Source organism: Pyrenophora tritici-repentis, chromosome 4 (assembly GCF_003171515.1).
Source record: "Pyrenophora tritici-repentis strain M4 chromosome 4, whole genome shotgun sequence".
Taxonomy (NCBI): Eukaryota; Fungi; Ascomycota; class Dothideomycetes; order Pleosporales; family Pleosporaceae; genus Pyrenophora; species Pyrenophora tritici-repentis.
The window spans coordinates 999,843-1,020,716 of NC_089393.1; the positions used below are offsets into that span (position 1 = coordinate 999,843).

General features: G+C 52.2%; 10 protein-coding genes across 10 annotated transcripts; 4 read left to right on the forward strand and 6 right to left on the reverse strand.

The window, feature by feature from the left end:
• Window positions 1-750: 750 nt before the first annotated feature.
• Window positions 751-2,967, reverse strand: PtrM4_091430 (Zn-finger protein; the record flags this gene model as incomplete). The annotated part of the gene is made up of 3 exons (XM_066106955.1): window positions 751-1,712; window positions 1,758-1,931; window positions 1,986-2,967. The coding sequence occupies 3 exons, from the start codon at window positions 2,965-2,967 to the stop codon at window positions 751-753; spliced, it is 2,118 nt and encodes a 705-aa protein (XP_065962623.1).
• Window positions 2,968-4,615: 1,648 nt separating this feature from the next.
• PtrM4_091440 (Atrophin-1 multi-domain protein) lies at window positions 4,616-4,765 on the reverse strand (the record flags this gene model as incomplete). The annotated part of the gene is made up of 1 exon (XM_066106956.1): window positions 4,616-4,765. The coding sequence occupies one exon, from the start codon at window positions 4,763-4,765 to the stop codon at window positions 4,616-4,618; it is 150 nt and encodes a 49-aa protein (XP_065962624.1).
• Window positions 4,766-5,708: 943 nt separating this feature from the next.
• On the reverse strand, window positions 5,709-8,498 carry PtrM4_091450 (NrdA, Ribonucleotide reductase, alpha subunit; the record flags this gene model as incomplete). Its single annotated transcript, XM_066106957.1, has 3 exons — window positions 5,709-8,201; window positions 8,251-8,408; window positions 8,480-8,498. The coding sequence occupies 3 exons, from the start codon at window positions 8,496-8,498 to the stop codon at window positions 5,709-5,711; spliced, it is 2,670 nt and encodes an 889-aa protein (XP_065962625.1).
• Window positions 8,499-8,836: 338 nt separating this feature from the next.
• PtrM4_091460 (mitochondrial 54S ribosomal protein bL17m) lies at window positions 8,837-9,650 on the forward strand (the record flags this gene model as incomplete). Its single annotated transcript, XM_001934411.2, has 2 exons — window positions 8,837-9,052; window positions 9,102-9,650. The coding sequence occupies 2 exons, from the start codon at window positions 8,837-8,839 to the stop codon at window positions 9,648-9,650; spliced, it is 765 nt and encodes a 254-aa protein (XP_001934446.1).
• A 377-nt stretch (window positions 9,651-10,027) lies between these two features.
• PtrM4_091470 (BTB domain containing protein) lies at window positions 10,028-10,755 on the forward strand (the record flags this gene model as incomplete). Its single annotated transcript, XM_001934410.1, has 2 exons — window positions 10,028-10,086; window positions 10,137-10,755. The coding sequence occupies 2 exons, from the start codon at window positions 10,028-10,030 to the stop codon at window positions 10,753-10,755; spliced, it is 678 nt and encodes a 225-aa protein (XP_001934445.1).
• Window positions 10,756-10,947: 192 nt separating this feature from the next.
• Window positions 10,948-11,524, reverse strand: PtrM4_091480 (uncharacterized protein; the record flags this gene model as incomplete). The annotated part of the gene is made up of 3 exons (XM_001934409.2): window positions 10,948-11,112; window positions 11,170-11,280; window positions 11,333-11,524. The coding sequence occupies 3 exons, from the start codon at window positions 11,522-11,524 to the stop codon at window positions 10,948-10,950; spliced, it is 468 nt and encodes a 155-aa protein (XP_001934444.1).
• Window positions 11,525-12,196: 672 nt separating this feature from the next.
• Window positions 12,197-12,803, forward strand: PtrM4_091490 (DUF1761 multi-domain protein; the record flags this gene model as incomplete). The annotated part of the gene is made up of 3 exons (XM_001934408.2): window positions 12,197-12,212; window positions 12,309-12,613; window positions 12,669-12,803. 3 exons carry the CDS (start codon window positions 12,197-12,199, stop codon window positions 12,801-12,803), a joined length of 456 nt encoding a protein of 151 aa, XP_001934443.1.
• A 758-nt stretch (window positions 12,804-13,561) lies between these two features.
• PtrM4_091500 (CDA1, xylanase/chitin deacetylase) lies at window positions 13,562-14,368 on the reverse strand (the record flags this gene model as incomplete). Its single annotated transcript, XM_001934407.1, has 1 exon — window positions 13,562-14,368. The coding sequence occupies one exon, from the start codon at window positions 14,366-14,368 to the stop codon at window positions 13,562-13,564; it is 807 nt and encodes a 268-aa protein (XP_001934442.1).
• A 2,700-nt stretch (window positions 14,369-17,068) lies between these two features.
• PtrM4_091510 (DUF1279 domain containing protein) lies at window positions 17,069-17,863 on the reverse strand (the record flags this gene model as incomplete). Its single annotated transcript, XM_001934406.2, has 2 exons — window positions 17,069-17,217; window positions 17,272-17,863. The coding sequence occupies 2 exons, from the start codon at window positions 17,861-17,863 to the stop codon at window positions 17,069-17,071; spliced, it is 741 nt and encodes a 246-aa protein (XP_001934441.1).
• A 2,506-nt stretch (window positions 17,864-20,369) lies between these two features.
• Window positions 20,370-20,654, forward strand: PtrM4_091520 (uncharacterized protein; the record flags this gene model as incomplete). The annotated part of the gene is made up of 1 exon (XM_066106958.1): window positions 20,370-20,654. The coding sequence occupies one exon, from the start codon at window positions 20,370-20,372 to the stop codon at window positions 20,652-20,654; it is 285 nt and encodes a 94-aa protein (XP_065962626.1).
• Window positions 20,655-20,874: the final 220 nt, after the last annotated feature.

Consider the following 20,874-nt stretch of genomic DNA (forward strand, 5'->3'; position numbering starts at 1 on the left):
GGAAGCAACAACGAACATTCCTTCTCTTACAGTAATCAAGAGTGTAAGAAGAAAGAGCCGTCGGGACCTCCTTCCTGATCACCCCACCCACCGCAATACTAAGCAAGCACGAATGGGTCAACCGTGAGAAACCATCCAAGTGGCATGTCTGTTGCGCTGCTATTATGAGGTTTGCCAAAGGGGACGCTGGATTTGGAACATGGCCGTTGTCTTTGTTTGCTACGTTTCCCCGACAGTGCTACTTGTGCCGCACTGTTGTGTTCGGCCGAGAAACATCCTATCAGCGGGACAGTAGGAGAATTGGCAAGTGTAAAGCAAGGTAGAAACATGGCGTAAAGTCCGTCCAACACTTCCTTTCAGCTGTCCAAGCCACTCTAGCCACAGCCGACAGCACATGGCTCTTCTCCGTGAACCTTGGCCAAATCAGCCACTATGCAGTAACCGTGGATTGTAGCATGTGGATCTAGACCCTCTGCTCCCTGGCATCCAAACAAGTCCATGTTCATCACAACCACAAGAGATGAACAAAAATAGTCGATTACGTAAAATCTACTATCGTCTACAGCAAACGCCCTCAGGCAAGCCTCGGAAACATCGCAAAAACTCCTTTGTGTACTCAAATCCCGGGGTATAAGATGACCCTGCTCTCGCGCATAAAGCAGTGAAAGTGGTATCTAACATATGAAGCGACAGAAAGTTGATGTAGTCATAAACGCGTAGGAGGATCATAAGGAGAAGAAGCCGAAAATATCACCGTCCGTCATAGGAATCGCTGACCCAGCCATTGTTGCCACCGGCATAAATGGTCTGGTGATTGCCCTGCTGGTACTCATTCTCCTCTTCGTAGTATTCGCCTCCACTAGAAGCATCAAAACTGCTACGACCGCTAACGTCTCCATCCTCGTCAGGCGGTCCGGCAGGGAGCTGGTCCCATTGAATACCCGCAAGCGCAGGGTACTGAGCTAGAAGAGCTGCTGGCAAGAACTGCTGCGATGATTGCATGCCACCGGGCTGAGAGTATGAATCAAAGCCAGGCTGTCCAGACATCATACCGCCAAAGTTCTGAGCAGGCATTGGCGCAAACATGCCGTTGCCGTTGTTCATCTGCTGATTCTGGCCATCCCATTCACCCTTCTCGCGTGCCTCCTCTTCAAGCAAGGGACGAATACATACGCGACCAGCTTCAGATCGGAAGTGACGACCCAAAGCATCCGCACGAGCGAAGCGCCTGCCACAACCCCAGTTGCTACCATCTTTGAGATTACCGCGGCACACAAACTTCTTCTCCCCAGAATGTAGTCCTTCATGTCGTTTCCGATCGTGCTGACGTGCGAATGCTTTGCCACATACGCTGCACACAAAAGGACGCTCGTCTGTATGTGTACGCAAATGCGACCGAAGATTGTACGCTCTTGTAAAGCGCTTCGGGCATAGTGTGCACTGAAATGTCGCGGGGTGCTTTTGCGTACGCTTCGGGTTTGACCCATCAGCAGGCGCAGGCCTCGAAGGATCTGCAAGATCCAAAATGTAGTCGCGATTGGGCACGCTTGAAGTAGACGAGCGGCGAGAAGACTTGCCTGAAGGCGAGGGAGATCGAGACTTTGCGGCGTTGGGAGACAGTGATCGGCGCACTTCAGAGCCAGGCGTAGATGCGCGCGAACTAGCGCTACTAAATGGATCGGATTTGGCGCGCATCCTGTTCCGACTACGTGCTAGTGACTGTTAGAAACGCCCCAAAAAAGTGATGAATTGCTTACATCGGTCAGGCGGGCTCAGCGCATCTATCTGGTGCTCAGGCTTCGGCGGCTCAAAGCTCGGCTGGCGCGAGGGCGGGGCAAAGTCAATGTTGATCTCCGGCGGTGACATTGCATCGGCTTGGCCAAACTCAGGCATAGGCTGGTTCAGCGATGGAAAGGGTTCTGAGCTCTGTCCTGAGTACCCGTTCATGCTCGGGTTCGCATACGGGTTCATGTTCTGGTTCAGACCGAATGTCTCGGGCTGAAACTGGGGTAGCACCTGCTGATTCTGCGGGAGCAGACGAGGCGAGATGTGTGGACTGTTGCCCGCGCTGAGGTGTGCATTGCCGCTGTTCAAGTTGAATCTGTCAAAGCCTGGGACGGGATCCTGGAACAGCTGTGGGTCATTTTGCGCGTTGAGGAGCGGCGACGGCTGGTCATTGTCGAAGCTGTCGTGCTGTTGCAGGTAGGGAGAGTTGTGTACAGAGGAAGCGACGTCGGAAAAGGCGGCATCGCTATTTCCCCTAGACCTATGACCTCCGAAGCTTGCGCCTGCCATCTGCCCCCACTCTGTTCCATACGCAGCGCTGGGGTCCAAGGACGTGTTGCGCGAGTGACCTGGAGGCCTGAACGGACCTTGATTTATGTTCGGAGACGCGTGTGGACTTGGGCTCTGGTGGCTGTTCATGTTTGGCAGGAGGTGTGGCGGGGTAGGCGCGTTGTGTTGTGCGGTTGCCATCTGGTGCATGAGCTCGGATGGGTTGACCGACTGATTTTGTTGCGACTGCGTTTCGAGCAGATGCGGATCGAGTGTGTTTCCCAGGTACGACGACAGCGATTGGTTCTGGCCGAGGGCGTTGCTCTGGAAGAAGTTGAAGTCGGGATTGTTTGTGTTGGTCAGGTCAAGTGGGTCAGGCGAGATATTATTGCTGCCTTGGGGGCCAAATTGAGGCGTATTGTGCTGAGAAATACTCTGTGTCGTCTGGAAGAAACCCGGATCGGCAAAGGAAGTTTGCTGCGAAAAGGGCTGTCCCTGGGTGGTGGTAAGGAACTGCGCGTTGTTTAGCCCCGCGCTGGTGACGGCGTACGAGGACGGGTCCTGGATAGCTTCGAAGCCCAAGTTTGCGTTGTGCTGATGCTGGAATGGCGCGTGTGGGCTGGGCGAGGGTGAGTGTCCTTTATGAATGCGCTGGCCCGTAGAGGGAGAGCGCCCTCGTTGTTGGATATCCATCGTCTACGTTCGCGTGTACCTAACAATAGGTGGGATGTGGACGAGTGAGCCCTGGAGGCCGCGCTTGGGCCCGCGTGGAGTCGACGACACCAAGAATCTAGCACGAACTGTGAATGGTCCAGTGTCCGCCAGGAACACGCAACGTTTGCTCGTGACTGGCTTGACTGCTGAGGCTGGTGAGTGTGAAGGAGGCGCAGTGTTGTCTTCGGTCGCGGACACAGCCCTCTTGACGAAGAGCGACGTCGCTCAAAGTTGCCTAGCCCGCTATTATTAGCCCCGCGACGGGAAGCCCTCTACAAGTCCCCTTGTGCGTTCCCGGTTTCAGGCTCTAGAGATACTTGAAACGATCAGCTAGGAGTCGTATTATGCGTTGTCTTGTGGGTGCTGTTCACCGCAGTGCGAGAGTTGAAGTTGATCATGTCGGTTGCGCCGGCCTAAGGGGGAGTAGATACGAGGGCATGAGCTGAACCTACCGGTAGTCGCGTGATGCTTGCAAAACAATTCGGTGCCGTCAACGTTACTGCTAGACAAAGCTGAAGTAGAGTGAACTGCTACCCTCAGTCGCGTTCCTGGCAAACACTGCGCAACACGCTGACACAGCCCCAGCCTTATACAACTAGATCGCTTGCCTGAAGGACAGGCACGACTTCACCAACCGGTCAATTGGCAACCTGTCTAATACCCGGCTACGACAGGCGGCAAGCGTCACCGCTGTCCAACCCCAAAGTGTCGCCGAGCCGTCACAAAAAGTCTAGACATGTCTCCGTCGCCGTTGCGACCAATTGCACATGCAAAACCGCTGATCCAATTTCACAAAACGCGCGAGACTTTGGCGCGTAGACCAGTCAGCGAGCCCTTGACCGTGAGGTCATTACCCGGGGTCTCCCACCTGCCACCTGCACAGCCTCGCTCAGACGAATCCTCAAGGCAGACTCCCACGTCCCTGTCCCCACATACCAGAAAACACACCAAGTCCTTGTTTCCGCCCAGCCTACCTTGTGTTGTTCATCACTTTGCTGCGATAATTATAGCATACTTTGTTCCAGACGATTACTCTGTTGGAGCCGCACATGTATGCGTGGGATCCACACAACCTTGCTCAAGCCTCATACACTGAGCCCACTAAACAATGCGCCGCACATAGCATAGCTTTGCCGCACATGTCATAACAGAATTCGAGACATGGCCATAAAGAAAGTATGCGGCATCCGGCTGTCTCAGATGCATCGCCAATTGATTAGCAAGTCGGGTAAGTACCCGAGGATTATGCCTAATACATCTGCCGTATTCCTTTTACGCGTGGAGAGAAGCCGCCCTGCGTTTCGCAGATGTAAGGTTTTGAGATATGGGTTTTCACCGGCCGAGATAACCATTGTGACACAATAGAAGAACTATACGCCTTTGGGAAGAGGATAGGTGTTGAGGCATGCATAATATCGTTCTCTGTTATGTAGGTCTTTACGATGAGGCATAAGCGCATCTTGACGTACGTAGGCCGCTCTTCTCTCACAGGAACATGACCAACCATCTTCATATGTAGACGTTGAAACCCAGAAGTTCGATATAGCCTCTCATCCTCACTGAATGTAAGATTGTATGCCCAGAACGGCTTTGATATTCACACCAGTGTATACCCAAGCTTGTCCATCTACAGCGCCTTCCTCAACGCACTCTTGAACGGGATAATCTTGACCTCATCCAAATTCCACACACCCTCCTTTACATAAACATCATTCTTCAACTTCTCCACCACCTCCTCCCTCGTCTTGGCGCCAATCAAACAAGCCGAGCCCGCCATCTTGGGGGGATTCGTGTCCCCTTCTTTGATTGGCTCTACAAGCATGGCACCTTTTATGTACGGCGCCAGCAATGTCCTCTTTTTTCTTAGGTAGCAGAAAAGAAAACGAGCATCGGGAGGGAGAGAGGCAAAGCACAAAAGACCGGGATTGTAGAGAGACAGAGAAGAGCTATAATGACATACCGCCCCACAACCACATATCATCCCTATCAGCCTTTAGTCCCTCCAAATGCTTCGGTCGAGCCGCTAGCCTCTTATGCAGCACTCCGCTGTGATCGGGCACGATGACGAGCCATTCTTGCAAAGGAGCGGCGCTGGTAGATGCCATTGTGCGATAAACGGCAGGTTTGCGGAGCGAAGATGATAATGTAGAGTTTGGTTTAGGGGTAGTTCGTAGGAAAGGGCGGAGGAGGAGCATATATGTCTCGTGTGGGGAAACCCGGGAGTGAGGGGTCGGGTTGCGGGTGTGGGTGTCTGGTGTAACGGAGCTATACGAGTTGCGAATTATGTTAGCTTTGTATTTAGGAGCTTATTAATGTATATACCCTAGATTAGGTATACAGTATGATTTGTACCCGTAAAGGGCGTGAGTGGATTTGTAGGGCGCATGTAATGGATGTGGGGGTAAGACGTAGCTGCAGCTCCTTGCGGAACTGAGCCGCGGTAATCTCGGAATCAAACTATACCGAACTAGATAATAATAGTTACACCTCGGTGGCATCACCAGAGACAAGACGTGATTGTTGAATGTGAAAAAGCGTCTATCGCTGCATCTACTAACACTAAACAACGGCCATATCCAAGCTCATCAAGTCATTTCCTCCCTGCATCATCCTCATATCCAAGCGTTAAACCCGTAAGCGCCGTAAACCATGTCAAAAGCGAATGATAAAAGACAACCCAGCTTGCCTGCACCTGTCAGGGATATATACATCTACCGACTTTAACCGCTGCACATGACGCAAGATTCTGGGTTCTCTATCGAGCAAGCCAGGACAGCATCAGCGTAGATGTCTCCATCTCGTGCCTCGCTATCGTCTTTGGAGTCTTCGTCCTGCTTGGCCTTTGATGACACCTCCTCGTCTGGCTTGCCAATAGCATCGATTGCAACCATCTTTGGGCTGTCACCATCCTCTATATCGGCCTTGAACGGCTTGCTTGCAAGCGCATTCTTGCTCTCCGCATTGACACCATTTTCATTGCCAGCGCCATTGGGAGTTTGGGTAGCGAACATGGGTCGCGGCTCCGAATCTGGCGCACTACGTACTGCCTCGGGCACAAATCCAGGCTGCTTCCGTATCTTGGGGAGTGACTTGGCAATGTTTGTGTCTGCAACCTTGAGTTGTTCTTGATCGACGGTAAATTGGATAGGCGCAGAGGCGGCCATGGTACGGAGGTAGTACATGCCAGTCTTGAGACCGAGCTTCCATCCGGCAAAGTGCATGGATGTGATCTTGCCCATGGTTGGCTCCTTCATGTGGATGTTAAGGGATTGAGACTGGTCGATGAAAGCACCACGATCAGCAGCCATCTGAATGATGGTTCGCTGCGAGATCTCCCAGACGGTCTTGTAAAGAGTCTTGGTCTCCTCAGGGATGTTGGGAATCCTTGCAATAGAACCTCCATCGGCAATGATGCGGTTCTTCATGTTCTCTGACCACAAGCCCATGTCGACAAGGTCCTTGAGCAGCCATGGGTTGACGACCTGGAACTCACCAGCGAGTACGCGACGAGAGTAAATGTTGGAAGTGTACGGCTCGAAGCACTCGTTGTTTCCGAGAATCTGGGAAGTGGAAGCAGTAGGCATGGGCGCGATGAGCAGCGAGTTGCGCACACCGTGCTCAGCAATCTTTGCCTTTAGGCTGGCCCAATCCCAAAGATCGGTAGGAGTGACATTCCACATGTCGTATTGCAAGATACCCTGGGATACGGGTGAGCCCTCGTAGGTCTGGTAGGGACCGAGCTCCTTGGCAATCTCGCAAGATGAAGTGAGAGCAGCGTGGTAGATGGTCTCGAAGATCTGGATGTTCAGCTTCTTCGCCTCCTCAGACTCAAAGGGAAGGCGTAAGGCAAGGAAAGCATCAGCAAGACCCTGCACACCCATACCGATAGGTCGGTGACGGAAGTTGCTGCGGCGAGCCTCCTCTACAGGGTAGTGGTTGACCTCAATGATCTTGTTCAAGTTGCGGGTGACAACCTGAGTGACTTCATGAAGCTTCTGGAAGTCAAACTCGCCACGCTTGTAGTCGACGAAAGAAGGTAGAGCAAGAGAAGCCAAGTTGCAAACAGCAACCTCGTCAGGAGCGGTGTACTCAACAATCTCTGTGCACAGGTTGGAGCTGCGGATGGTACCGAGGTTCTTCTGGTTGCTCTTGCGGTTGCAAGCATCCTTGTAGAGCATGAAGGGGTTACCAGTCTCAGTCTGGGCCTCGAGAATGGCATACCAGAGCTTTTGAGCGCGAACAGTCTCACGGCCCTTGTTCTGCTTCTCGTAGCTCTCGTACAGTGCCTCAAATTCATCACCGTAGACGTCGGCGAGACCTGGGCATTCGTTAGGGCACATGAGGGTCCACTCGCCGTTCTCTTGCACACGCTTCATGAACAAGTCGGGGATCCACAGGGCGTAGAAGAGATCACGAGCGCGAACCTCCTCTTTACCATGGTTCTTGCGGAGGTCAAGGAAGCCAAAGACATCAGCGTGCCATGGCTCAAGGTAGATGGCAAAAGCACCAGGGCGCTTGTTGCCACCCTGGTCAACGTAGCGTGCAGTGTTGTTATACACGCGTAGCATAGGAATGAGACCGTTCGATGTGCCGTTGGTGCCGCCAATGTATGAGCCAGTGGCACGAATTCGGTGCACGTTGAGACCAATACCGCCAGCGGTCTTGGAAATCAGAGCGCACGTCTTGAGTGTGTCGTAGATACCATCGATACTGTCCTCCTTCATGTCGATGAGGAAGCAGGACGACATCTGCGGGGAAGGTGTGCCTGCGTTGAACAGTGTAGGTGAAGCATGTGTAAAGTACTTCTGCGACATGTAGTCGTATGTCTCAATGGCCTTTGGGATGTCCTCGCCGTGAATACCAACAGCGACACGCATGAGCATGTGCTGGGGGCGCTCGGCAACCTTGCCATTTATGCGGAGAAGGTATGAACGCTCGAGTGTCTTGAAGCCGAAGAACTGGTAGTTGAAATCGCGGTCGTACACTATAGCCGAATTGAGCTCCTCGGCGTGGTCTTGAATGACCTTGTAGACATGGTCCGAGATCATTGGCTGGCTCTTGCCGTTCTTGGGGTTGACATATGAGTAGAGGTCCTCCACTACGGCGGAGAATTGCTTCTTTGTCTGCTTGTGGAGATTCGACACAGCGATACGGGCTGCTAGGATGGCATAATCAGGATGTGTGGTAGTCATGTATGCTGCTGTTTCGGCAGCCTGTCTTCTGTCAGCAATTGAGTAGACAAAGGCAGACTCAATGGCATACCAAGTCGTCCAACTGGATGGTAGTAACACCCTGGTAGACACCAGAAATGACCTTCATTGTAATTGCAGCAGGGTCAACATGGTCAGGGTCAAGGCCATAACATAGCCTGGACACCCGTGCTGTGATCTTGTCGAACTGCACACGCTCTTTGCGTCCATCTGAGGGGATTGTTAGCCTTGCGAAGTTTTGCAGCGACTTCAAGTAGCGGTGAAAAGAGACAAATACATACCACGCTTGAAGACGAACATGTTGAATTAGAAAAAGAGTATGGGTATCTGTGTGGCTATATGAAAGGGGGGTTGTATTTGGAAGAGGGTGCAGTAGAGGGGTTGTGTGGGTGCAGGCACTTATAACGCGGTAGGAGAAACGCGCGACGCGTGCATGGTTGCTTGGGTCACGGATTGGTGGCGTAAAGTGCTTGCTTGTGTAAGCAGTGCAGGGATGTGGGGTCGGGGAAATGGCCTCCGGCGCCCGAACTTTTCGCGGACAGTGTGGTCGTGATGGAAGGTTGAGTGCAACTGAGGCTCCGCAGCAATCCACGTCTAAATCACCCTCTCCCGGGCCTAGCTAGCACCAATTGCCCGTCATGCCACGCGGCCACATGAAATACCGCCATCTCAGTCGGTCGTCGTCGCATCGACAAGCGCTCCTGCGAAACCTCGTCACATCGCTCTTCAAGCATGAGACCATAGCAACAACATGGCATAAGGCCAAGGAAGCGCAGGTATTGGCCGAGAAGCTGGTCACGCTGGGGAAGAAGAACACAGAGGCCACTCGGCGGAGAGCAATGCAGATATTCTACGTACGACCACTCTGCGAAACTGCGACAATGGCCTACTGACAATGGTCAGGAACCGAATGACTTGGTCCCTAAGCTGTTTGGGTCCATAAGGGAGCGCTATGCAAATAGGCCTGGTGGATATACGCGCATTCTCCGCATCGAACCTATGAAGGAAGACCAGGCCGAATCTGCCATTCTCGAACTCGTCGACGGACCAAAAGACATGCGTTTCGCCATGACTGCAAAGTCACTAGCACGGAGAGACCCATCCCAGGCTTTCTCTCCTGCAGTTACAACTCATGTGAAGAAGGCCACACAATTCCGCAAAAACGGGGTGGAGGACTTGCGCACAATGGTTGAAACCCTGCGACGAGCACACCAGAATGGTCTCGACGACCGAATATTACCCAAGCCGAGGAGCGTTTACCCCGAGGATGCCATGAAGAGAGGTATGCATTACTTTGAGGAGGTTGACGACCACAAGAAGCCAAACCCTGATCGTATAAAGTGGTTCAAGAAGGTCGGGAAGAAAGTTCACAAGTCGCTGCATGGTCGGAAAAAGCCTGTCTCGGTACAAGAGCCAGCGTCAAACAAAGAAAATATCAAGCAAATAGTGTAAAAATGCCACGGCAACAATGTACAATATCAGTATTCCAACATGGCTCGCGTCATTGCGCTCCACCCATCAAGTCGGCACTACTTTCATATATATGGCTTACATTGCTGATGACCCTGACATCTACAAAGCAAGAAACAATACTATACTCAAGCCAAGCTCCTATTCTTTGGTGCGAACCTGTATACATGTCTAAAGCGTCGCTCATTGATGTTCTGGTGGGGTCGGGGTCACCTCGACATGGGAACTACGGTGAATAACAATTTCACTTCGTCAAGACTTCCAACTTAGCATGCGTTGAAGAACTTTGGTAAAAAAAAGCTTTAACCTCCAATTCGATTTCCTCTCTATCTCCTACAAGCTCTTCCCATCCGCACAAGATGGCCTCAAACACGGCTGCAACCCAAAACCTGAAGTCGCCTACATTCCCTCGCCTATCGTAAGTTCTACAATGAGTCTACTTCATACAACCCACTAACCTTACGACAGGCGCCCCAACGCCCCCTTCGCTACCGTCATCGTCGGACCTGAAAAGATCAGCTTTACAGTTCACCTCGACCTCCTCGTCTACCACTCGCCCTTTTTCCGCGCGGCTTTGACTGGAAACTTCAAGGAAGCGACTACCAAGACCGTCCTTCTTCCCACTGAAAAGTCCGAGACATTCGAGTTTTGTGTGCACTGGCTCTACAACAACCGCTTACCGGACCCCAATAACGATGACACTCTGTTGATCGAGAAATGGGGTACATCAAATCAAGAGGGTGGATACACAAAGACAGGTAACCTCATTGAGCTGTATGTCTTTTGTGGAAAATACCAAATCGACAAGTTGCGCGTCAAATGCCTGGAAAAACTGCTCATCCACGTGGAGCAGCCGGGGACGTGGCTGCCGAGCTGCGAGATGGTGCAGCATGCGTTTGAGAATTTGGATTCAAGGGACATTCTCTGTCGATGGATGGTCCATGCGCAGTGCCAGTGGGGTGATTGGGGTCATACTGACACTTGGGCTTGGCCTGAGAAGTTTCTGACAGGCGTTCTGGAGAGGTATGCTATGCTTGCGAAAACGAGTCAAAAGCAACGCCGACCTGTTCTCCCACAGTCTTCATGACTGTGATGAGTCGGATGTTTGCTCTAGAATCCTACCAAGTTTACAGCTGGGAGGCAGAAGTTCAGGGGGCCTTTTGTGACATTTTCTGAGGTTGGGCCTTGGGTTGGGACGCTCATTTGGGAGATAGTTTCTTTTGAGGTTCTTCCATTTTCTCAAATACACTAATGACTCCACGTTCTTCGCATCTAGCGATTAGACGGTCATGAAAACGCCGTTCTGATAGTCAACCACGATTGTTTTGTCGATTGCCATACCCACCGCCTCTTTAAACGCTTTGTGAACCGGATCGTCGTTAACGTAGTAATCACGGTCTTCAATGGAATGGAACTGCATCACAAATGCGTGACTAATGCCATTCTGCGCACCGTGTCAGACTGCTGGTGTCTTTGAACTCAGCCACAAAGATGACAATACCTGCAAATTCTCGGTCGAGATATCCTTCCCGCCCGATATCGAGACGATATACGGCCTCAGCGTAGCCGGATGTATACAAGACTTCTTCAGTCCAACAAACTGTGAGACAATCTATCACACAATCTCAGCGTTGCCCCCAAGATAGCCGCAGTGAGCCCCTCACCTCCTTGATTGCAAACTTGCTCGTCCCATGTTTGAACTGGAACAGCACAACATGTGTCGTGTACGGGATAACCGGTCCATGAGGCCCGAAGAAGTACTCGGCCAGCGAATGTCCAACAGTGCGCGAGAAAAGCAGCAGGCTCACGCCAAACAACAAGAACGCAACGAGTCCAAAGGCTTTCTTGGGAATCATCATGCTTCTTCGCGATAGCCTTGCTGCGCGCGTGAAGCTAACGGAACGATGTCAAAAGCAAGTATAAACGGTCACTTGACTGCACGTAAACACGGCAGATAAGCGCATACGACGTCGTGACAGCTGTACGACAAGGATGGAGGACACATCTTCTCTCCCTGCCGTGTACCTGATTTTCCGCATGCGCAGGCGAGAGACCTCGGGAGGGGGGAAGGCAAGCGCTAGATCCTTCAGCGCAAATAGCCGCAAATAGTTTGATTGCTTGCCCGCCATCAAGCGTCAAGGACCGGGGTAGTGGTCCAAGCTCCCTGCTCATGCTCCCCACCTCACTCGGTGACGTACCTGAACCAGCTTCCGCCCAAAAGCGCGTCGCAAAACATGAAAATCCAGTCTTTTTCACTGCAATTCGAGCATGCTAAAGGCTGTTTGGCGTCAGGCCAGACCCGCTCGTGGGCAAGTGGGTTTGACTTGCGTCAATGTGGACGGCTCAGGCCAGGTTCTCGATCCACTGGCGGCTCGCTTGGCAGCTACGTCACAGCGATGACATGATGCAGGTGGGAGTACAAAAGCGCCTGCATTCCTTGTCTGTCTACACACCATCAACCGCAATCAAACGAGTTCTCACCCAATTCCACACACTAAACTCATCAACAACCACAGAAAACCATCAAAATGGCGTCCCTCCACTGTATGTTGCCCTCTGTTTACTACGTGCGGATGCAATGCTAGCAATTGAGCATTGTTTTGATGCACAATAAAGAGTTTTACTGACAGCTCATCCAAGACCTCCCTCCCGTCAAGCCCTCTGCCATTGCTCTCGGCACGGCCTTCAACCACGCTGTCTCACTCGCCGTCCTCGGTCCCGTCTTTGGTGACGCATACCGCCGCGCGGAGCAGGCAAACTCCAAGGAGGAGTACTTCCACTCCAAGGAGGCCGCCACCGCTGCCGCAACATGGGGTAGCTCCATCGTCGGCTCAGGTATCCAGGCCTACGGTGTCGGAGCTCTGATCAACGCTACTGGAACTCTCACCTACAAGGGCGCTGCCTACCTCGGATCTCTCATCTTCTTCGCCTCTGCCGCTCCCTCAGTACGTCATCCCGCATATGAAACAATATTGGAGAATACACACTAACTTCTTCTAGATCGTCTCCCAGGTCCTTACCGAGAAGCGCCCCATGGACACTATCGCCGTCGGTGCTCTTGCCCGTGCGCTCGAGACTGTCGGCCTCAGCATGTTCCTCACCTACTGGGGAACCCGCACCAACCCCTTCGACTAAGCGTCGCGCTTCACAAGGGCAAGGGAGTTTTAGCATTCTCATCTTGGTGGTTTAGATTGAATGCCTCGGTCACAGATACCATTAGCTAAGAAAAGCCGCACAGAGCAGGCTTCTATTATGATGTAATACCAACAACTCAATGAACAAAGTAATTTCAACGCGCATTACCCTGATTGCTGTGAGATTACGTGGTAGGTCATGTTGACATGTTGCGGGTGGTTACGGAACGAGATATTGAATGATTACTCAAATGTTCGAGAAACCCGTTCGTAGATGTGGGGTTTATATTAGTAAGTTCGATTAGGGTGGTACCATGTAGCCCTACATGTTTCGTAATCAGTACCTATCAAGCACGTTGATACAAGTGAGAGTTGCTTACTGTAGCGTCCACTCATATATTTGTTGTGTTGCTTGAGGTTGCTCGGGAAACCTTCCTGTTATAGAAAATGCGTGTGTTCATCCTATGAACGAGGACGTTTACTTGTAAATACAAGAGCAGAACCAGTTTGTTCGACGGGGTTTCTATATTTTGCAATACATCTACAACAACCAGATGGCCATGATGGGAAGCTTGAAATGGCAGGACAGTCAATGGTGACAAGGGCATGTGAAATTGCCAGGCGTTTTTGAAGTGCGAGCTTATAAGGAGCCGTAAATGTGGGGTCGCCCTCGAATACGTTGCCACGCAATTCGTAAAAGTAAAAAGTGCTCCTCGTAACATGATCGTAGCCATCAACTCCAGCACCAACCCATCTCTTTCAATCCTCGCCGCTCCTTTTCGCAGCCTCCAATAACCCACCTATATGCGTAATCCTGTATCCCCTCTTCTTCAACTCTGGCAAAACGATCCTCAGCATAGGCACCGTCCAACTCCTCCTGTCATGACAAATGATAATCGCCCCAGGCCTCACCATACTAAGCACATGTCGTGCATTCACTCTCGGATACGATATTTGTGGATCATGCGGATACACACTCCCCAGTACCATCTGGTACTCCAATCCGCGTATAATTCCACGCATACGGGTGCTAAAGAACCCAGAGCCAGGGCGAAAGTAGCGCGGTGGATGTGGGAGCAGTACATCATCATATGTGCCGTTGATGTAACCTTCCACTTGCTTCACCTCTTCAACCAACTGTTCCGGTGATAGCGACCGCGAAGGCTCATCATGCATGGCGTGATTCCCCAATTCCATGCCCCCTTTAACCACCTCTTTCAGCACATCCTGCCTTCCCGCAACCTGGCCGCCAATGACGAAAAACGTGGCTTTTGCCTCGTTTTCTCGGAGCAGCTCGAGAATTTCGAGTGTGTGCTCAGACGGCGCGTCGTCGATGGTTAGGGCAATTACTTTTTCGTTCGTGTTGCTGAGAGGCACGTGCCAGAGCACATCAGGCCAATTGTACGCAAAGTATCGTATCAGGAGATGAGGGGGTTTGTAGATGAAGTAAAAGGGTAGTAAGAAGGTTACGACTACGAAGATGGCGGCTAACATTGTGTACATGCGCCGTCGGCGGGCAGCGCGTGATGTGGGGAGGCGGAAGATGCGGAGCGGGGGGCGGGGCATGGTCTGCCGTTTGAGAGGATAAGTGTAGTGCGAGATGTCATTATTGGTGTCGGACTTGCAGGGAAGTGGAGAGGCACAAAGGAGACATGATAGTTGTGGGGTTTCCTGGTATCGTGAGGTTTGATGGTGATTGAGATACGTGCTTGAAAGGGCTTAGGGGTCCTGCTAGATGTGGCTTAGTGTCTACACGTGCAGCTGTGGATCTTGGCGCTGGCCGAATTCTCTGCACGCGGAAAGTTTTCTCTTCTGTTCACTTACCAACACCACTTTTCCAAGGTTACGCCAAAACGCTTCAAATAAAGCCACGAGACGAAAACATCACCTTTTTATATAAAGTCGAACAGTTTCGGTTCACCCATCATCTCACCGTCTCTAGATAGCAGGGTGTAGCTGTTCCACCATCGCGCCACGACTTTGCGCTTTAATCATGTGTCGTTACACTTGAACCCTATCGCAAAGATGCTCTGCTGTAGAAATCAGGAACCAATTTGTCACGCTTATTCGAACAGCCTCAACTTCGATATAAGCCCTCTAAGAATGTTCCAAGAACAACCCGTGAGCGTTTAATTGACCTGGCTGCCTACTATTTTGTGGCTACTCGGGTCTCATTGCGTTCGTACATGCATGGTTCCATCGTGGTGACTCGTATGCTCTTTCCGGTGAAAATGGTGGCTGCAAAGGTCTCACACTTGTACGACTCGTGATATCCTTTAGACGGCGGGTAAGGTTGTGGAGGGTAGATGCTTGCTACCATAGTGTTGGTGCGAATGTATGGACTTTACGATTCAGAAAGTACCATATCTGCATTACATCTGGCGCTTGTAAGAAATGCCGCTGTTCGGGCGGACGCAAGCTTAGCTGCTGTTACCAGACAGCCTCGTAAAACTTAAATGTGCACGTGCAATATCACCATCCGCTCTTCCATCCGTGAAAAAGCAAAGAAAACCGGTTCTGTACATGCACAGAAGCCTGCTAGCACCGTGGACTGATATATTTTTACGAGTCAAATTTCTGGTATGGTATCCTCGTAATTTTTGACGAGCTGATGGGTGATAATGCGTATCTCGTGTGTAAGTTCAGCTGAGGCAAATGCGGTAAGACGCCTCGGTACTCTTGCTTGTAAGTCTTTGTCGCCGTGCATTGGTACGAAGCTGTCTTCGGGACCGACGCTCTTGGCACTTCCATGTCAAATTGTCAATGCTGTCATGCAGCTGATGTGCAATTGTCCGTCGACCCGTTGCAGATCTGGCGTTTGTGTCGCGCCGACACTTCATCCGCAAATGCAGGTCCGCCGACACCCCATGAATCGTCATTTACGGCGCGTCCATCATGTCATGGTCAAGATGGCAAAGTTGAGGACTTGTCGTCGGTGTTTCATCGGAAGTACGCTGCCGTACACGCAATCGCGGTTCCAAGTCCGACATTCCGATCGATCATGCTGATGTGATTGATGGAAGTAAGCCGGGAAGATCGTGACCACGAGTAAGAGCTTGGAGCATCTAGGGGATCTTGCAGACTTCTCCAATGCCAAACAGTAATATCACCGACAAAGTTCAATTAGTAGTCCAACCGAGCAGGCAGAACCATTCTCAAACACATGGTCCTGATGACGAATGCGGGACAGTGCAACTCTCCTCTTCTCCTCTGGCAGCGCAGAAGTTTATCGATTAGCATCGAGACAAGGTTTCGAAAGCATGGCTCTGAGCCTAAGGAATTCATCGGTGCGAACGGGTTCAGGGTACGAATCGGGTAAGCGAGCAACTTTGAGGACGTAGTGAGAACCCGAGTAGCAGGGATGGCTTCGATACGAAAAGGACCGATACGCGAGTGTGAGGATCAAAATGAACTAGGTAGAGCCCGGCCTAGGCCTTGCGACCAAAGTTCCACAAGTTTGGGGGAAGGTTTGCGGGCATGATACCACAGTCCGGGTTACGCTATCCCAAAGAACGGCCTACGGGTGTGTGCCGGTTGCATACGACCGAGGCGCAGGGTAAGATTCGGTAATATATGCCAATCACTTCTACATTTCTAGCACGGCCGAATGCCGGAAAGGTAATCGAAGTAATCTGAGGTCAAGATTAGGTTCCACTACGGTCCGGACTCGTGTGTTATGCATAACAGTAGCGCCGTTGCAGTTGAAGTGTGGCTCAGGGCTGAACCTGGTTTCACATGGAGTGGCTGGATGCGCAGTCGATGATACTCTGAACTGCATGCTCTTCGGGCAACATTTCCTACAATGGAATGGATGCACTGTGTTTCCGAGCGAATCGTGCGGGAAGGGGCCGCATCTTGTTTGGGCTGTCGAGTTTTGGCGATCAATCGTGGGGGGGAACTGAAACCGTTTTCGTTGTGCGCGGGTGGCCTTTGACGTTTAAAGCAGACTCATTTTTGGATCAAAGTCGCAATGTTTGAGACTTGATGAATTCCTTGAAGCTTCCAAAGAAAGCCAAGAAGACGTGGCAGCAAGGATTGGAAATGTATTTACGGCCAGCATTCGAGAATGCTCAAACAGCTGGTTTGCTGATATGAAATGTACCGAGAGTATGTCTCTTACATTCGTATTTTACACTTTTGTACTGTTACAGAGTCGTGATGCATGAGAATATACAGGGACGGGTCCTCGAGGACCCATGTGCTAATGTTGTGATGGTTTTGATGTGACAGCCGGGTGCACTGAGTCAACCCCCACATTGATACCAGTTAGTTCTTCGGTTTCTTCTTACCGATGTTGTACCCCCAACTCCTCAAGGTCTTGACAACTTTGGGAAGGACAGCTGCGGTAAGTGGTACGCGGAAGAAGATTAAGGACTTGTGGACGAGGTAGGCTAGACCGAGTTGGGTCCAGATTGCTGTGATTCTTGTTAGACATGGTGATACCGCTAAGGGAGATTGGGTTTCCATACATGCATCAGCACCGCCGTTGTGCCCAACTGCTCTCCCAGCCTCGACATAGCCCTCTCTTGCAGTGGCTTCGGAGACGTCTTCATCCGCGCCTGGCTCTGCTGGCATCTTGCCTGCGTCTGGAAAAGCCATGCGTATTACATTCCAAAAGGCATTTTTTATCACCTCCTCATAGTGGCCAATTCTGTCGGTTCCGAGTAGGCGCACTGCTACGAAGCAGAGGGGAAAGTCGACGAGTGACAGGGCGAAGTATACACCGACGGCTGTCCAGCCATATTCTCGGGAGAGCTGTTTCAGACGCTGCGATATTGAAGGTGCGGGTTCGGGGCTGCCTAGGTGTGGCGTGGGATTGTGCGACTGATACGTGGGCTTGTCGCTCTTGAGGCGGAGCGATTGGAAGCGACGGCCCAGGGCGGACCGCTGCAGGCGAAAGAAGAGAAGGGCGCTTTGGTGGAGAGGCGTTGCGGACGGTCCTTGGCGGGCAGAGGTGAAGAAGTTGCGTGGAAGTGGCGCCGAGAATCGCGATGCAGAGCCCGTGGCCGCACTGCCGAACAGAAAGCGGGCCGTCCTTATGCGTGCGAGTCGCGGCTTCATTGCGTGAGTCGCTCCTCACGTGGGGCTTCTAGTCGAATTGGAGTCGCAGTGGCAGCTCGTCGTTCCAGAAGTTGTTGCCAACGTAAAATGTCAGTACAGCGTCACAAGTGCCAAGGCCGGCGAAGGAGTAAATCCGCTCCGACATATTCTCCGTCGCCGCACGAACAGCAATGGTGCCATGTCTGTCGCTTGGTCGGGATGCCGATTGGTGCGTACTTTTTACCACTCTTGTCAAAGTACAGAAATCCAAGGCTTATCCAGTAGACCGGCATATACTGTCCGGTGAAGACGTTTGTCGGCACGAGGGCGGCGATATTGCGTCTTGCAACTCTAGCACATGGTGGCCCTGTGATGGATGATGTGATGGATGTGATGGCACTGGCACTGGCACTGGCACCAGGCGTCCGGGCATGTAGTCATCTGGGCATCCATGACTGTCGGAACCTATCCAAGCCGCCCGCATGTCGAGGCTCCCTGGCGGGCTGGTGCCGCAGGCTCGGGCGGAAGGGCGTCAAGCTTCAGGGACGTTTCGTGGCTTCTTGTCAAGGCCCGTCTCGCAATTTGGTGGACACTGTACGCGTAGGGCTTCTGGGGCACCGTTGCGGCGGCACATTGCCCTCCCCAGCGTCGCGACACTTGCTGCCATGATGCAAGCTGCAAGCCATGGCAAGCCAGGAAGGTCGGCTGACAGAAGCGTCAGCGTGCATTAGCCCAGCATCAAGAAGTTCCGCGAAAAGTCTCGAAGCGTGTTTGCTGCAAACATGTGTTGCAGTTGCAAAGCCAAAGCAGCCTAGTTAGTAACTACTGACTGGTAGCGGGCAGAACCTCGACGGTATGTACCTATGTATGCAGATGCAAACATGGTGCATTCTGCATTCTGCATTCTGCATTCTGCATTCTTTGCGCCACATGCGCCGACTCTTCGCCCTCTCGGCTGCAGCCATCATCATGGTAATGGCGTGCCAGCGCCAGCATGGGCGATCGTGTCCCGTGTCGGCCCTCTCCAAAAGGTCGTATTTCACGTCTCGAAGCCTAAATTGCGGGGACACCACGCGTAGCTTTATTCGCAACCCTGCCCGCCCAAGTGGCCCCTCCCACCCCCCTCCCTCTTGCTCTGCATGCGAACCTGTTCACTGGTACCGATAGCGCCGTTGTGGAACAGGAGAGCCCTCCGTTACAAGAACTCATTCGACACGACCGTTTCACAACCAAAGGCCTTTTTGCTTGCCTTTTCCAACACGGCATGGGCTCCGGGTATGCCTACCTACAGCCTTGCACACCGACTACCATGGCCTTGACCATGCTGGCGAGGCCGTCGTCAAGGGCGTTGGAGTCGTGCGGACACAGCCGGCCTCTAGCAGTCGCCAACGTCTTACATTAGCCTGATTTGATCTGACAAGGTTCCACACATGGTCCGCTGCGGTGCTGTCTCTTGCGGTCGGCGACTCACTCGCTCACGATGCTGATACCTGACGACGCCCGCTCCCATTCCCGGCACCACTCTCACTGCCGCGCTGCATCATCACAGGTGGGTGCCCGGGCAGCCGACTGTCATCGTAACCATGCACCCCAGAACATTTCCCATTTCCCATTTCCCATATCCCTCAATCTCTCACCTACCTACATCCCACGTCCCCCATCCCCATCATATCCAACTCTGCCGACAATGGCCACAGCACGGCTCGGCGCCTGACGGCGAGGGCCAGCGAAGGTTTGCAAGTTGATCCTTAAGGTTTTCGGCGTTCCCACAACCCTGCAACCGCACCAGTCTCAAAGTTTGAGCTTTGGGTACTGCGCTGACGAGTGATGCCACTGTGATGGGCTCCATTATTCATCTTCCTAGCCTTATGAATGGTCATCTTGCAGCCGCAGTAGCCCCAACATGGCCCGTGGTCACGAGCACCGTCTCTGCCTCTGCCCTCTGACGTCCCAGAGCATCGGCCCAGGGCTCCTCTTCGAACGGCGCTGCGTCGTGTGTCTCCCCTGCTAGTTCGGCTGAACTCTGGAGTTGATCGCCCCGCCCCTGTAAAAAGCTCGGCGCCGTTTGTGACTTCCTGGCGGACAAGGGCCCTGGCAGACCTCATGATTCGGCGGGATGATACTGCGCTGTGGTGTTACACCCATTCCTTCGCTTCACAACTTGACAGCGCCCAAAACGGCACGCTCCCGGAGCCAACTGTTTGAGGCTTTGACTAGGCTCTCACCTTGCGTAGGTGCATGAGGTCTTGTGAGGGATCTTCCTAATTCTCCACGTGGGTTCGTCTCATTCTCAAGTTGCCTACTCATATGCTTTCATATATATACCACCAGCCCGCACTATTCCCTCACCTCGTCTGCACCGTGTCTCACTACCTGTCGCTTGTTCCTTGGTTCACTTTTCGACCGCCACGTTCCTTATCAAGTCAACACTATACCATCACCACACCATAAACAATCGCTCCTTCCTGTCTCGTTTAGCCTCAACATCAATCAATAAACCAATCGTCACTCTGCATTAGCCAGCAACATGGGTGCCAGCACTGAATTCATACAAGGCCACGGCTACCTCTCTCTCGGTCAAGCTGTCCACGTCGCCCAGAACAGCGAAGGCGGTGTTGACCAGCGACTTGCTCAATTCCTCGAAAAACGTCTTGCCGAAGTTTGGTCAAAACTAAACGCCCAGCCGAACACGTACGTTCTGCCTTCGGACGAATTCGCGCTTATCAACTACTATCGCACAAGATTTGGAGACAACGAATTAGTCAAGCAAGCAACTCGGCGCTTCTGGGATAACCATAAAGGCAGTCAATAACTCCTCGTCTGATCCTACTGCTCTCTTCTGAATAAGCCGGCACTCAGTCAGTACCACAAACGTACTGCACCATTGCCGGTGGCAACTTGCTACGCAATCGCGCCAAGCGTTACCCAGTCGGCCTTGTTTACGGTGATTCTCAGAAGAGGCGGTTTTTACTTTTTTCTGCATTGATGAGGTACGTAGAAGCTTCCAACCCGAATACGAGCCGTTTTAACAC